General features: G+C 37.4%; 2 protein-coding genes across 2 annotated transcripts in view; one reads left to right on the top strand and one right to left on the bottom strand.

Moving 5' to 3' along the window:
* Positions 1–1,135: 1,135 nt before the first annotated feature.
* LOC148362811 (YY1-associated factor 2-like) lies at positions 1,136–4,605 on the bottom strand. The gene is made up of 4 exons (XM_088340378.1): positions 4,442–4,605; positions 4,111–4,239; positions 2,974–3,123; positions 1,136–1,903 (listed from the first exon to the last, which is right to left on the bottom strand). The coding sequence occupies exons 1-4, from the start codon at positions 4,465–4,467 to the stop codon at positions 1,645–1,647; spliced, it is 564 nt and encodes a 187-aa protein (XP_088196504.1). The 5' UTR covers positions 4,468–4,605; the 3' UTR covers positions 1,136–1,644.
* A 214-nt stretch (positions 4,606–4,819) lies between these two features.
* LOC148362810 (uncharacterized) overlaps positions 4,820–17,318 on the top strand; it is a gene marked incomplete at its 5' end in the record, with an annotated part of 36,803 nt that continues 24,304 nt past the window's right edge. The window contains 5 exons of the mRNA XM_088340379.1: positions 4,820–4,874; positions 8,249–8,319; positions 10,163–10,333; positions 10,448–10,509; positions 16,729–16,785. Of these exons, the coding sequence (XP_088196505.1) occupies positions 4,820–4,874; positions 8,249–8,319; positions 10,163–10,333; positions 10,448–10,509; positions 16,729–16,785 (416 nt within the window). The remainder of the gene's footprint in view (positions 4,875–8,248; positions 8,320–10,162; positions 10,334–10,447; positions 10,510–16,728; positions 16,786–17,318) is intronic.

The following is a 17,318-nucleotide window of genomic DNA, read 5'->3' as shown; positions in this document are numbered from 1 at the left end:
AAATGCAAATGAGCTGAAGGCCGCTATCGAAGCATCCTGGGCATCAATAACACCTCAGCAATGCCACAGGCTGATTGCCTCCATGCCACGCCGGATTGATGCAGTAATCCGTGCAAAAGGATTCCCATCCAAGTACTGAGTGCATCAATGGACATTTTCAAATGTTTGATTTAGTTTTGCTGTTATAAAATTATTTTTTTACTTGGTCTGAGGAAGTATTCTAATATTTTGAGATATGATTTTTGAGTTTTTTTCAGCTGTAAGCCAAAATCAGCAATATTCAAATAATAAAAGGCTTGAAATAGTTCAGTTGATGTGTAATGAATCCAGAATGTATGACATTTTTGTTTTTTTAATTGCATTACAGAAAATAAAGAACTTTATCACAATATTCTAATTTTCTGAGACAGTCCAGTATATATATATATATATATATATATATATATATATACATATATATATATATATACAGTATACCACAGCTATATAACCCTAGTGGGAGGTGGCTAGAGTAATTTCTGACTCTTTTTGGGAGATTAATTTAGAGGGGATTCCCAGCCCCCTAGCTCAACCCAACTGAGGTGTTTGGAGTCATTAGGTGACCAACCCCCCCAATTCCAACCCCTAATGCTGAACGCCATGCAGGGAGGCAACAGGTACCATTGTTTAAATCTTAGGTATGACTCGGCCGAGGCTTGAACCACAACCTCCCAGTCTCGGGGCAGGCGCCATACCCCCAAGTCCACCGAGAGAATCCCCTCTTATGTTTTCATGTACCCTGTGATTTTTGGGGTTATTTTTGTTGTAGCTTAATGTTATTGCACTTCTTTTCATTGCACTATTATTATAATGTAGGTCATTCTCTAAGCACCACATTGTAAATATTTTTGCCTATTTATCCTAACAGTCTTTTATCTGTTTTCTCTATAAAGTCTTCATTACAAGTTTACCCTGGAGTGCCATGTCTAATCTCGTTGCATACAATGGTTCACGTTGATATCAATGACAATAAAAACTATTTAATTCAATTTACTGGTAAGTAGACCAGTGTCCCTGCACATTGCGTAATATAACCTGGGATGGGCTGCAGCACCACCGCGACTTGACAAGCTGTTTGGAAAATAAATGAATGAAATAACAAAAATCAGCAATGACTTTAATCGACAGTAGTTTTACAAAATAAATCATTTAATAGATCAATTCATACTCAGATTTAAAGTAAAAAAGTACAGTTTAGTATTCACTAGGAAGAGTTCAAAGGAAAACGCATACTGCATCCTGAGAAACATAAGGCCATGCAGTATGTAAGGCCAGAATTAAAACGTTATTACTAATAAAGACAAACTAAGGCCATGAAATAACATCATTAACAAAAGATAATGTTCAAGTGCAAAAACAAATCTAGCGTACACTACAAAAACAAATTTCATACTGCTTTCTTCATTATGCATCACTTGTTCATTGCTGTAAGCACCAACAGTGTGATACTGTCACACCCCCATGTTCATTTGCTCAGTTTATGACATTAGATGTGGATGTTCACCATCGAACCACAGTTATCACCATAACACCGCCAATTTTAAAAATAATAGCAGTTGTAATATTAACTAACAATACACGCATGTCAATCTCTACTTGAGTGCATTATGAATGGCTTTTGCCGTGCTGTGTGTCCTTGCAGACTGCCGAGGCCTCCCCTTTTGGCGAGGAGCATCGCGATACTCCTCGCTCGGTGTTGTCAGAGCTCGAGCTGCTCTGATTATGCAGGTCAGCGGCTGTGGCGTTGGCGCAAGTGGGCGTTGGTTTGGCTTTTTCCTTATAGTCTGTGATTATTACTGTCAGGTCTCCAACTGTAACCTCCAAATGCTGAGCGCTGCTCCGGTCCACGTTTTTTAACCTTGGTCTCGAGAGAAAACATGACAAATTGAAGAGATTTCTTTTTTTTAAGTTATACCAACTCCATTTTATGGGGATAAAGGGATTTATGTAATCCTGCCTATAGACCCTGGTGTCAATGTCAATCAACAGCAAGTGACTAAATGGACATCCTAAGACAGATGGATCATAATCAGGAGATTTTAAAATAAATGTATATAACACCACACTCAGAAAGGTGTTTAGAGACCAGAGGTCATAAACCATTGATGAGATAAGAGCTAAATTTTGTTACTGATTAGCAGAAAAAATTACCAGTTTGATATGCATTTCTATAATAAGTGATGTTGTTACCATTTTATTAGTAGGCTGTGATAATTAGAAGTATGGTTAAATTAAGCTCAGTCAGCCACGGACGACATCATGCCAGTTAGAAATCTAATTTTCTACAAGGTCACAATGACCCATCACTGGTGATGAGCTATTTTTAAAATCAGCTTGTGGGCTACTTGTAGTTTTCGGGGCTAACCTAGTGCACACAGGCTCCAAATTGGTCTGGACCAGGGTGCTCCAACATGTTGTCCTCTAAAGGAGAGCTGAGGGGTTGCAGACCTCCTCTGAAAATAGCTCACCACAGCTGGGTCATTGTGATTTTCTAGATGAAAACATTGTTTTAGTGGTTGACTGAGTGAGTAACCCTACTTCCAATAATTGACCTGTTAATAACATAATAATAACTTGACAAGTTGCTTTAGAAAAGCACATGAAACTGGGTGCCCGTTGTGCTAATGAAGAACAAAAAGTAGCTCTCAGCTTGAAAAACGCTGGAGACCCCTTGGCCTAGATTAAAAATAAATAATGGTGGGATATTCAGGCTAATTTGATCTTCAGTCCATTTTGAATAAGCGTTTAATCATTAGCCCTTTTAGCATACAAAATGTTAGACCAATAAAGACCTTTATAATACTGGATAAAAAATATTTAAGAATTTAGTACAATAGGATAATTTCCCCAGGACACCAAATGGGATAATGTGACTGTTGTTGGGTATTACTTTCACAGGTGATCAGAAAGTGAACGTTCCCCTCAGATAAATACCTGATCTTTTTTAGGCTTTTCTTCTTCAACGTGAGATCTTTGTCACTCTTAACCGATTTTTCTTTCTTCTCCTTTTTAAACTGCATGGGCGGCGGGGCAAACTGTTGGTTTACTTGCTGGACAACCAACTGGGAAACGGGTCGTGGTTTTCTATATAAAGTAAACAAAACCAGTTTGGTGGTTATAAATCAGATAGCGGCAAGAATGGGTGGAGATTGGTAATAATCAAAAAATGATAACATATCTGATGGTGCAAACAAAAGTCTGACGTTAATATAGAATAGAATGCTTCATCATCTATGACGTAAGTTAAAAGCCAGCAAGTAGTTTAGGTTCTGGTTGATAATTGCTACCATCTAGATGTTGATGCAAAACAATGGAGAGCTACTTTTAATGTAGGTATAAATAGGATAGTGTGATTGATACATGCATGGCCTGAAAAAGATCCACCAGATACATCCCCCAAAAATGATGTAAACGACACAAACCCACACACAATTTCTGGAACTGTAATGAGTCACATTTATCTGTATAGCCCTTAATCACTGAGAGTCTTACACAATTATGGTAGATCTCAAACCTCCATGAAGGCAAGGGAAAAACACTTGATTTGATAGAGTAAAACTGCCTAAAACCGATGTCTATAGCTCATCACAGAAAATTACCAAATAACTTGCAAAAATACACCCAAAAATGTGTATACATATAAAAACAAATATTTTCTAGACCAAAACACAAAACTATGTATAGGGAACGTTTGATCACACGAAGAAAACAGCAAAACCCATTATTTAATACTTTAAACATAACGAAAGCAAGCATACGCTGTTGTTGGTGTGTATCAACCATCATTTCATTCCATATTCTGTGATTTTTTTTGTGTCTTACAGGAGCAGATAACACTAGTTTTTACTTCGTCCTGCAAGTCCCTTTAAGAGTGAAATAAACAAACGACTCTTTAAGAGTTAGTTATCGTGATGCGTTTACTACCAGGCCGGGAAAACAGCCACTCCGTTAAGTGGGATTTTGTTTAAAGAAAAAAGAAATTATGTTATCTTACAGTCATAGTGAAATATGTATGTAAACACGATAGAGTATTTATTTACTCAAACTTGGCTATACTTTACACATTTTTACCGAGTTGACGTCCCTTTCCTGACGTCGCACATCGTGCACTTGAACGCCTCAGCAGTGTTCCTGAAGGTACAGACGCTGCAGTCCCAGTAGCCATCGTCGGCTGGCGGCTGCTTTGACTGTCTTTTCGGCCTTGAAAGGACACAAAACAGCAGCATAAAAGCTTGCTGAAAAAGCCGTGTACAGACCTTCAATGAGATTCGACCAGAGTGCTTCAGTTTTCATGTCTGAAGTCGACCAAACGTAGTCGCGCATTTAGCAAACTAGCCGCCATGATAACAGTTCAGATAAGAGAAAGAACTCGATCAACTCTGAAATTTGTTTTATGTTTTACCTTGTGGGGCTCTTCTTGTCACCCATTTTTAACACGCTACCGCCGGTTAAAGGTCGCCAACATTAGGATTTAAATATATATAAACACATGACGTTTACTTGTTACTCAGCTGTCGTTGAAACTCTGTTCAGCAGTCGTCATGTGACCAAGGTTCAACCAATCACGTTTAAGGTATCCACAACAGTGCTCCGGTCAGGGCAAATATTTTAGATGCAAATCACTAATGTTTGCATTTTAGATTTATTAATTTATTAAAATTTCTGTTCATGCTCACTTTCATCCTACTAACCGTAAGAAAATAAACAAACACAAAAAAAACCTCACATAAAACAATGAACCTGCTTCACACTCCGTATCAGTAGGTGGCGGTAGCGTTAACACATCACCACTGCAAACCGAAACCAGGACAAGATCGGGGGGAAAACAAAAAAACGTCGGTAATTATCGGCATTAATGCGTTCACGCTTTTTTTGCAAAATGCAATCGACTTTTAATGCGACCTTAATTGGGTGAGGCGTGAACGCATTCATAAGTGTATCCGATCATTTTTCCACGGGCATTTTTCGTGGCGTTTTTTCCCCCTTCCGTGTGCGATTGTGTGTAACTGGCTAACTGCAGTAAGTTTCCCCCCTGCATTGGTTCACATAAACCTTTAATCTCAAACACCCTAGATTACTACAAAGTATCCAAGTATCTGTTGAAGTAGAATCGAGTCATCACTCGTGGGACGTCTTAGTTAGGAGGTCCGTCATACTGTTTTTAGAATACGCCGTCGCGTGATCCTATTGCAAAACAATCCATACTACAAGTAAGTACGCATGTTTATACTATGCATCATTTGCATTGTGTTTTTCCCCCCCTTAAAATCACGTTTACGTCACTATAAGTTTCCTATCTCTGCGTTTGTCCAGTCTTCCTTCAATCCAAGGCGGATAACCTAATTGCAGTCCCTTCTCAAGTTTTCTTCATGTTGAGGTTTTTGCGTTTTTCCTTGCCCTCATGTAGGTTTTAGATCAGGGGATGGTGTAATACTAGTCTGTGGTTTGTACTAATATGTGGTCTGTGCAGCCCTTTGAGACTCTTTGTGATTAAGGGCTATACAAATAAACATGACTTGACTTGACATGTGTACATACCTGGCAAGTCTGGGTGTCTATAATGTGTGCAGGTTTAGCTAAAAATAATGTTTACCCCCTGAAAATCGTTTTATATTTTCTCTGGGGGTTTTATCAAATAAGTGTGGAAATATTTCCCAGAGAACAGCATTGAATGTGTTCAAAATTTATTCCGTGGGCATGTAACACTACTTTTGTCGAATATTCTTACTAGGATTTCATAACGCTTGTCCATTAGATGACTTGATTACCTCTTTGTACTCATCACTCAATTTATCTTCCTATTTCCTGAGTTTTGTCACATATAGATCTTCTCTTTGTCTTTCTCTTTCACTCGGAACTAAAAAAAAACAGTGTTTTTCAACTAGTGGACCCAGGCTCTGAGACCTTGTCTAGTGTGCCACTGGAAATTGCCCATACTGTTTATATATTTGCAAAAAAGCATGCATTTTTTGCTGTCTTCCAGTGATCATTCACCATTTGCCATTTACATTAGTGAGTGGCAGCGGATTACTATTTATCAAATTAGACTAATAATCTACTAAAGAAATACTATGGGGAAAATTATTTTCTAACTTAATTTGTTTGATGAAGCTGTTTACGAGTAGACTACAAAAATAAACTAAATCAAATAAAGTCCAAATGTTACACATACGTTTGCTGATTCTCTTTACTATATATAACAAACAAACCAAAACATTTCAATTGTTGTAACAAATGTTTTGGTTCCACTGGCAGATCATTTTTAATAATTTAAGATGTTTTTTTTAATTTCAGAAAAAAATGTTAACAATATTTATAATGAAACATGGAAAACAGGTAAAAAAAATCAAATACACCTAATTGATACCTAAATAATAAGTCATGGTGGCCATAAATGATTAAAAAAAACTTTATACATAGGCAACATAATTCAAAGGTGGGGTGCTTATAAAAGATGAAGGATAAATATTTTCTCTATTCAGTGTGGTCTCAATGTCCAACTGAGTTTAACAAGCTCTTCTGCTTTTATTCCACCGTGCCTCTATGCTTTTATCTTACTTTTAGTTGTTTTGGGTGGAGCACATTAGGTAGGAGGAATGGGGGGTGGAGGGAGTGATGTCCTGTTCATCCCCACGGTTGTTTTTTGTTATTATTTGTTAGAGTAGCATGAAAATGGTGAACGTAACAATGCCTTCTTCAAGTACAGTCCAAACGCCAACCCAAACCCCAAAAAGAATAGTTCATTCAAGCAGATCGAAGAAATGCACGTTCTTGAACATGCATCATGAGCGAGCTGACAGAAGCTGCAATGATGACACAAGCCAGCAGATGACGGTCGTGACTAAGAGTTCCAAATTCCGTCCAGCTCCTTTTGAGATTCCAAAAAAAAGTTTTAACTGCGGCCAGGATTAGATTTTTTTTTTTAACATTTATGATGGATGATATGGCCTCAAGATTTTTTTTAACGAAAAAAATGTGCTTTGGCTCAAAAAAGGTTACAAAAAACACAACTGCTGTTTATTACCATGCCCAAATTCAGCGCCAAAAGTAATCACGGAAACTAACTAATGCGGACATGCATCCAAGTCTCTCGTGATTTATGAAATACGTGTAAACAATGGCCAAATAAATTAATAGTTAATGAAAAAAAAATTTTTCACTTAGGTGGTGTTGACAAGGTTAAAACTTGAGATTGTATTAGGATGAAGAAAAGAACACACTCTGAGTCGGAGATTTATGTTTTTGATAGCCCTTCCATCGGAGGCGCTTGTTTCCAAGGTCTGCCTCCAAGATCGTCTCAGGAAGGAATCACGCTCTGCCTATGGCTAGGGATTCATTTATCGGAAAGCACAAGCATAGAACAACACATCTGATTGGCTTAAGCAAGGTCACATGAATACAAGAAAATAATCGGATTGGTTTTACATGTTTAAATGAAGCGAATAATGCTGGTCGCTAGATGGTGTGTGAGCATAATAAATGAGCAGTAAGGAAAAGAAAAGAAAGGAAAGTAGGGAGGAAAACTCTTGAACAGGCTTGCTTAGGACTTCCCAGCACCAAAACAAAGGCTATCTTGATTAATAGTTAGCAGGCCCCAAGAGGATACAACTGTTGCAAGAATACAAACAGCACCTGGATATAATTTTTCGCTATGTTAAGGCACTTTGAGTATAAAATCCTACAACGGCACATTCAATGGTATGAATACAGCAAGTAAATACTTCATTCAAATATGTGGATTACATAACTGCATTTATAGCAACTAAATGAATAATATGTTTATAATGTTATGGTTAAATGGTAAAACTACTATAACTGGAAAACTTTTGCAATTATGATTAGATATTCACTGACACGTTTGAATAATCTAACAGTGGATCTAGTCTTTGTTTGAATGAAAATTCTATTGATTTCTGAATATGATTGCATCAAAATATTTTAGCATGTATGTATATAAAGTACAATTAAAAGTATGCCCACATTGCCATAGCCATTCATAATACGATTATATTTTTATTGCGGCAGTGTTGCCTTTTCATGTTACATTCTTTGAAGTTCAAGCCTGATTATTAAAACATTGCTGTGTCAATTTCAATGTATTTGTATGAAATGCAATACAATTGCATAGGTTGACTGACAGGTATGTGTACACAACTCTGACCACCCACAGCTGAACATTTGACCTATTCCTCCAATGTCTTTTTTTTAGTGGCATACAGACCTGGGTGGCGTTCGCATGTTCAGCGTTATGAAAGGCACAGCTCATCTGCAAATAGAGAGGTAAGATGCATACCACATGTGCATTAATATATATATATATATATATATATATATATATTCCTTATAAAAAATAATTAAATTTTATAGAGACAAACAGATAAGCTCAAATTGTATGTTTTGAATGTTATTTCATAATCTGTTTTCCATGGAATTTTGTGAGACCCTAGTGGGTAGGCTGTTTAGGGGTGGGAGTCCAGGGGCATGCCATCAGGAAGAGATTTCTTTTTTTAATTAAAACGCACTGGTTTGGTGCATGTTGAGAGCAAAATCAAGAAGCTAAATCTATGATGAATGTGTGCCCTTGTAAATTATTAAATCATAAATACACCAGTTATGAAATGTAATGACACGCCCACAAAGCATAGTAAACGAAACTAGAATTTATTGCAAAAAGGGTGCCTTTTTTACTCACAAAAAGACAGACTATGTAGAGTAAAAAGACATTTTCGTTAACAAGTACGCTTGAAAAATAAATGCTTGATTGAGGATTACCTCATGTGCGGTCCCCTTCTCAAGGTTTCTTAATTTTTCTCATGTTGAGGTTTTTGAGTTTTTCCTTGACCTCATGTAGGTTTTAGATCAGGGGATGGTGTCATAAAAGTCTGTGGTTTGCAATAATCTGTGGTCTGTACAGCCCTTTGGGACTATTTGTGATTAAGGGCTACACAAATAAACAAGACATGACTTTTGCTCGTGTACGGTGACAATATTATCAATCTACGATGACATTGTCGTCTGCTACCAGTGACCGAGACGATTCGGTTTAGAGCCGAAATTGGCAAGACAAGATTGGTCCCACCAAAACATTTATTTTTTCCACGTACGTAAATTTGTATATGGCTTTCACAATTTAGAATGTTCGAAAAAATGAATACGTTTACAGGTATATTATTGTAACGTGAGAGTTATTAGTGATGGGAATTCCAGCTATTGACAGAGAACTTGCTCTTTTGGCTCTGAAACGACTCTTCGATTTTTTTTTTTGGTGGCTTTTGCCAATATATTACTAATAGTATTGTAACAATATGCATGAAATGAATCAATAAAAATGTTTTGTACTAGCCTTTATTTTTTACTCTACAGTGAACTTTGAACTAATTTAAACTTTGAACTTTTTTATACTAATCAACTTTAAAGTCAAGATACACAGAATCCCTGAAAAACAAACATAAACATACTACAAAATGAAAATTAAATAGATGAACTTTTAAAAATAAGATATCCTAAAGTTATTTTGATTAACTTCTCATTGACCCATCCATCCATTATATGCACCGCTTATCCCCAGGAGGGTACGGGGGTGCTGGAGCCCATCCCAGCTATCTTTAGGCAGTGGGCAGGGGATACACTGAACTGGTTGCCAGCCAAGTTGCAGGGCACAGAGAGACGGGCAGCTCACTCGCTCATTCACACCTAGGGACAATTTGGACCGGCCAATTAACCTGACATTCATGTTTTTGGAATGTGGGAGGAAACTGAAGTGCCCAGGGGAAACCCGCGCAAGCCCGGGAGAACATGCAAACTCCACACAGGAAGCCTGGTAGCTGGATTTGATCCCATGAACTCAGAAGTGTGCCGCAGACGCGCTAACCATTGAGCAGCTGTGCCATCCCAACTTCTCATTTATATATATTTGAAGACATTGTTATATTTTTAAAAAAATACAAGTTTATGAGACTCTGGCTAGACAAATTAGACCCTGATGGCCTACCAAAGACTTTCAATGGTATGGAAAACACTGTGATGCTATGCAGGTCTTTTGAAAGCTACATGGTTTCTTTACACGCCACTAAGAATTGTACATTGCGTTAGATGCACTCATACAGATTTATATGTTTTTCAGGTGACAGTGCGTAGGGTGGTCAACATAGTTGACCATGCTTCAGGGGGGAACTATGAAAACCGGTGGTATGGCGATCAAGGTCCCAGGGATAATAATTCCCTACAAGAAACCTACTACAACGACAACCTCGATTATGATACTTTCCATAGAAACTCACCACCCCGCCTCCAGGTAAGACTAAGATGTGTGCACCAGTCATAATTGTTTTTACTTAAAAAAAGATATACACACAAAGCCAATTAATTGTTACTTATAATTTCCTCCCCTCACCTCTTTCTCTCTCAGGATCAACACTATCAACGCCCACAGTATGACCCAGACGATTTGAGGCATCAAATACGCTCAAGGTATTTTTATTTATTTTTTCATTTAAAGCAGGGATGTCTAACTCCGTTTAGCTCGGGGGGCACATGGTAGAAACATTCGTACGGGGGCCAGACCAGTTAACTAATGGCATAAAAATTGTTCCGTAGCTGGAGCTGTAACATTTGATTATTAAACAGTTATAGGATGTTATTTTCTCCTTAATGTTTTTTTTATATCTCTAAAATTTAAAGGAGATGTACGGAATTTTGAACTTTTTGTCTCGCTGCCGCCATATCCTGGGTTATGTCATTTTTGCAGCCTCCGTCAGTGGGTTCATGATGCGCGTGCAAGTACATGCATTTCTCTGACCCGCTCGAATAAACTCTTTTTTTTTCTCTATTTCTTGGGGTTTGAGTTGGAGTTTGGACTTTTAAATTTAGTTGACATTCAAGACATACGAAAGTAAACTTTACATATATTGCAGTATTTCTCAAGTAGATCGGCGGGTCCTTTGGTGAGGGTGCTAGGTTCTGTCAAGCAAGCCGCATTTGACCTCCAGGATTTTTTTTTTAATAACCTTTCAAAGAATCAAGTGCAGTTGCACCTCCACTACACTAGAGAGCAGTGGTGCTCTCATCCGCAAGGTTTTGTTTCAATTTAGCATATAGCACAAAGTATAACTATTGAGTAGGAAGTTACGATACGAAGTGGAGCAGTCCTCAAGTGACCCTACTCCGGGTTGCGTAAGTGAACATTTTATTCAGAGAGGGTAGCGTGAGAGAAAATGATTGAGAAGTACTAATATAATGTACCCACAGAATAAACCGCAAACACCCCAAAACAATAGCAAAGCACCCAGAGAAATTTGATTGGGTGAGCGGTAGGGATGGGCGGAGTTGTGCACAGAGCGTGTGCACTCTCTTGTCTGCGCCGAAGGTAAATAGGTCAATATGCTTGTTTGCAGAATTTTGTGACTTTTTTTACAAAAGAACTTTGCTCACACCTTGAAACCATTAGTCATGATAAAAATGTTTGTCAAAATGAGCCTTATCACTCCTAAGAAACTGCTGGAGGGAGACCAATTTTTAGTTGTACATTAATATGGGACACAAACTCTGGCGTTATTATTATTTCATAGATTTTTCCAAATCATCAAACTTTCACGCAGTGAAATAAAATACGCCGAAGAATAAGCTTTTGTCTGGAGAGCGGGTTTGACGGTTCTGTTGAATTAAAATATCCCATGTGGCTGTCTGTCTTTTTTGCCCAACCTGATTGATCTTTTTGGGTACCTGGAGCAGCAAGATAGTGGATTAAGCAGCTCCTTCAAGGTGAGTCTCATGTTACGTTAAATAAAAGGATAATTTCTCGATCTACGAGTATTTAAAAAGATAAAATGCACGTTTATATGATAGTTTGTGTATTTTTGCCTATTATTTCTATCAATTTATTCATTTGTAATTAGTGAAGGATTTTTTTTACCACTGGGAATCGCTAATAAATACACGCTGTCCCTTTTAGTGTAAATAGTTTTAGAAAAAAATGTTATATATGAAAAAAATGCTTTCTGTAGCTTTGTAAAACAAGCAAAATGATCTGTCTTCTCAAATCGACTTTAAAGTCTTCCCATTCTCTTATTAAAAGCATAATTATTTGTTGTCATATTTATTTTTAATCAAATATAAAATATGTTTCAAAAAAAAGTTTTTATACAATTAAGGGGGTCAAACCACCATTATAATCAGTAAGACATTCTGTGTTAGAAAAGGATATTAATGTGGTAAAACATTGTACGCAATGAGATTAGACACGGCACTCCAGGGTGTTTATGTAAGCACATTCACCTAACACGCGAAACGTTCGTGGTTTAAGAAGACCGGGTGGAAACATTTGCTGGCCTGGAGAGAAACAGGCCCAACCAGGCTGTACTTGCCCAAGCCACACCACAGGAAATGGTGCCCCTAAGACCCGTGTGGTTAAGGGATCAACCAACCAACCAACCATAAGATAATAGACTGTCAAAGTAAATAGGCAAAAATATTTACAACCTAGTTTATTGGTAATGAATATGGCATGAAACACAATCACACAATTTAAACCACCTTTAAATTCCTGCCATTTTTTATGTTGACTTCCGCAAGTAAACTTTTCCAGACGTTTACTTGGATGCCGCGTCAGTAAAAAAATAAAAATGTAATTGAGCAAGAAGACCACTAGAGGGAACTAGGGTTCCCTTGAAGAAAAGAAAACTTAAGCAGACAGCCATCATGACCTCCCTGAGCACATTTGATGGACGTTGCAGTGTCAAAAATGTGCTATTAATTTTGTGATCGGTCATGTTTCATTATAGAATACGGGCAGCCTGTGTGCATTCTACATAATTTTACAACTGTTCTGGAGCGCATGTTCCAGACCTATGCATTTTATAATGAAGCTTGCCTTTATACTAAAAAAAATAATAGTGCACACTGTGTTTTTGAACAACCTAGTATAACTAAAGAGAGTTGTTTAACTGGCTTTAAGTAAGAAATGATTTTGCTAATTGGTTTGTCCTACATTTCACCCGTCCATTTTAACGACTTTAGCGTAAAAAAAAAAAAACTTAGGGGCATTATATTTGGAAGCATTTCTTTGTAACCCCAACTTCTCGTAAACCTGAAGGCTGAACCCGGGATCGAGTCGCTGAGTCCAGCTGTTGTGAAGTCGACTTCAACACGCACACACACTTCTCACCTCTTCAAGTAGTTTACGGGCCCCCCCCACCACTGCCAGTCCCCTTTTCTAGGAGTCATACCAGGCTAGAATGGGGGACAAAGGGCACCAGTGTCTACTCTGCTAAAGAGCTCCCAGAACCTTTCTTTCCCACAAACTAATAGAGAAAACCGCCACACTTCTTCAATTATAGTTCAAATATGCACTTTTTGGATATTTTGATCTTAAGCATGATCACTCTGCATTCAAATTATGTGAATTAGGGATGGTGCAAATTTTCAGCATAGAATGTTTCCAATTTTTGTATGTATCCAAAATGCGATTCAATAAAATTTCCAAAAACAATTTTTCTATGAATGGCTCATAACTATTGTAATATCATTCAATTCAACCATGAGAATAAATTAAACATAAAAATGAATATTGCTGTGCACACAAAAATTAATGTACATGGGTTTTGAGAATATAAATAAAACCCCACTAAATCTACGTTTAATGTTTTAGAATTAGAAATATACCAAATGTTACCTTATAAGGGTGTTTGAAACCTCGAAATTGCTTGATTTGTAATGTTGTGTTTTCAGGGATTAAGAAAGTGCTTGGATTTTGGGTGAAATGCTTGTAAATGCTTAATCGTTGCTGTCACAAAAAGTGCTTAAAATGACGCAGACACTGCTCTCTGCTGGCTTGGCTTTTCCATTGCATTTCTTCTTCCCTCATGATTAACTGCAGCTAGCATTTGTTTATACGGTATTGTCAAATGAAGCATCATTGCCCCCAATGGGTGGCGCCCAAGAAGATAGGTGCATGCTATACCTACACATGAAATATGTATTAGTGCGAGAATTACGTATCAATTATGGACATTTATTATGGCCCTTGCAAAAAATTAGGGTAGCGTTTCCCTGTGGTACATTGTAATGGGAAGAACCTCCTGCAACTGAAATTGCAAGCTATTATATAGCTATAAAACCTATGTGGGGAGCGATTTGTCCCAAAAACAAATCTATTCGTGATTTACTCAATATCTAAAAATCTTATGTCTTAGTTGATTAAGAAACACAAATGTAAACTTGGATGTGTAAAATGCATGATTCACAATGAAATTTTTATTTTATTTTTGTTGATACTGGAGGAATTGAAAAATTGGCTTTGAAAGTTCTTACAAAGTGCTTGAATTTGGCCATGAAAATGGTGTATAAACTGTTTTTTATTTGCACTGTTGGTCATTTTAGGCCAAAAGAAAAAAGGAAATTGAACAAAAGAACAATGTTATGGTGATGTCACATCTAAAACGAGGCAGGCCGTGTGATGCTAGCGTTCTTTAAGGGGCTGAGTTTTTGTACAGTGCGGCTTATTTTTCATTTTCTACTCAGAAAAGAGAGAAAAACAGGTCAAAACGGGAGCCCTGCCAACAACACATTTTCTCAAAAAGTTCCTGTCTCCCTTTCCTGTCTAGCTTTTTCTAGCTACACTTTGGTTAATGTTTACATGCTAACACAACAGAGCCAACTTACTACAGTTGAGCTGTTTGTATACTCGTACTTTGTGTTTGACATTCAATCAGTTCGTCTCCGAAATCGATTGTTCTGTCTTGAGAATTTAATGTTATCGTTATTTAACTATGCCAAATATGCAAATGTGACTCATCTGTTTCATTTAACTCATCATCATTGGTTCCCTTCTCCCATTTTCTAGTCACCATTCACTATCCTGCACATGGCCAACTTTAATGCCCCCAAATAATTTATTGAGAAAAAGGAGAAGAATAAACTATTCAGTGCTGCAGCTACAATGCTATTTACATTGACCATAACCAGCCACTTTACTATAAAGAATTAAATTATAAGGAACGTGTGTGTATTATTTGCACTTTACATAGATTCCGCAGTTCTGCTAAGCTGTGTTTTGACAAAAACATTTTCAAAAGGCTTGAACGTCTTCGTTTTGGTTTTGCGAGAATTAATTGAAAGTATTTGAAAGCAGCAGCTAATATACCCGTCAGTTATTATTCAATTGAGTTGTACGGCTTTTAAGCGTATTTATTCTTTTCCTTCTTTTTTTATGCCCTTCGGCTTTGCTCTTTTAGTCCAAATATTACACATGATTTATTTATGAATTTATTGTTTCTGCCCAAAATCTTTATCACGGCGCATCCTGAATGTGAATATTTCATCAAATTACGTTTTATATCACATAAAAAGTACTGAGTTTCCCGCCCATTGTGTTGGATAAACTCAATAGTACCAAAATTAATTGACTTCTGTTCGATTCTCGGCTCCTCCGTGTTATATGTCGAATTGTCCTTGGGCAAGACACTGAATCTCTAATGCCCCCAATAAGCAGGTAAGCGCCTTGCATGGCTGACTCCCTATTGGTGTGTGAGTGTGTGTGTGAATGGGTAAGTGTGAAGCACATTGTAAAGCGCTTTGGGAGGTCTTCATTGACTTGAAAAGCGCTATATAAATGCAGTCCATTTACAATTCTATGGCCAGCAATGGTACCTAATCACTAAATTGTTATTTGGATATCTGATTCCAGCTGCAGTCATATTTTAGTAAATCGTGATTGAAAAATTCACTGAAACATGAGTCAAGTTGCAAAAATTTTGCAATCCAGTACTCTCTCGTTATAACTCTGTTTACTTTTCAGAGTTTGGCTTCTTCGCGCATTTAGATCGTGTGTTCCTACTGCATTTTGATTGGCTAAACAGTCACCCACTTATCATTTTTTGACACTGCAGTAGTCATTTGTAAAATAAAACAATTAAAAAACGTTGATACGGGACTTTTCTACTGTTAAAAATGATTGGGTGTGTTATTTGCTTATCATGTCAATACAGTTTTAAATTGCATTATAATTGCAATCAAATACATGTCTCCACCTCACGGATTTCACTTATCATCTTTTTGGAACCTTCGGGATAAACAAGGGATTACTGTAGACGTTTTTTTTTTTTTTTTTTTTGCCTTTTCCATGTCTGATCAAATTCGCATTTCAGTTACAAATACCCCAAGGTAATTCAATTGATCTCATCCCAATTTGAAGTAGTTTATGTGCAGACTTAACAACCAGGTGCCTGTTGGTCACCTAAACATCTGGATCCAAGCAGAAAGTAGCGCAATGGCTTCGTCAGCTTTCAGCGGTTAAATAATGCGCGGAAGTTCGGCAGCCACAAATCCGGTGACGGCGTTTAGTGACTTCAGCTCTATATTTGGCTCTAATTAAACAGTCCCTTCAATTGAGGGCAGACGCTTACTTGAAAATGGGCGCTGAGTTGAAAATTGTTCCTTTTTAGGCCAAAAGACGAAGATTGCCTCCATTCCGCAAATTGATCCATCTGCCCTACCGGTTCTGAATTTAAATCTGCGGTTTTGCCTTCCACACGATCTTTTTCATTGCTTAACCATTATCCACTTTACCTCCTAAACCTCTAATGGTGAATTTGAGGGGGGAGATTTGAATAAATTGTATGTTCTCTCGTCCTTGTGGTTTGGTCTTTCTTTGGCAGCAGCACATTAGTAACTGGTTTCTCCTCTGTTCTTCAGGCAAAGCGATCGACCTGGCCCATATTACAACAACAGAGGCCGAGGGCATCCTCATAAGTAAGACATTTTACCCTTAAACTGGTGTTTTCCGTCAATGTGTTTCCACCCCATACAAACAGGTATCGTATTTTCACACCCATTAGGCGCACTGTTTTAAAGGGCGCACTCTCCTTCGTTTGAATTATTTTTTTTATTAATTATTTATCACAAAGTAAAACACCAGAATAGAACAAAATTGTAAAAAAATTAAAAAACAAAACAAAACAAAAAAAAGACCAAACAGTTTGGTATTCACATTTTCACACAAAGCCCTCAAACTCCTTATCCTCCATTGTTGCGTCTCATGTTTTCACAAGATGTGCTAGTAAATGGCTGCCCAAAAGCATAGACTTACACTCTATATGGATGGATACAATTGTGATATCTACATTGCATGGACGGTACTTTTTTTTTTTTTCCATGGTGCCGGCAAATCAAATGGTAATATCCCATAGAAATCTACCAATACTTACGAGTAAGACAGAGTTTGCATGTATCGTTCGTCTCTGTACTACAAGTCCCACAGTGCTTCTGGGCATAAAAGTAATACG

This window comes from Urocampus carinirostris, chromosome 7 (genome assembly GCF_059441175.1).
Source record: "Urocampus carinirostris isolate Australia breed hairy pipefish chromosome 7, RoL_Ucar_1.0, whole genome shotgun sequence".
Lineage (NCBI taxonomy): Eukaryota > Metazoa > Chordata > Actinopteri > Syngnathiformes > Syngnathidae > Urocampus > Urocampus carinirostris.
This window is presented reverse-complemented; position numbering and strand designations above follow the sequence as displayed.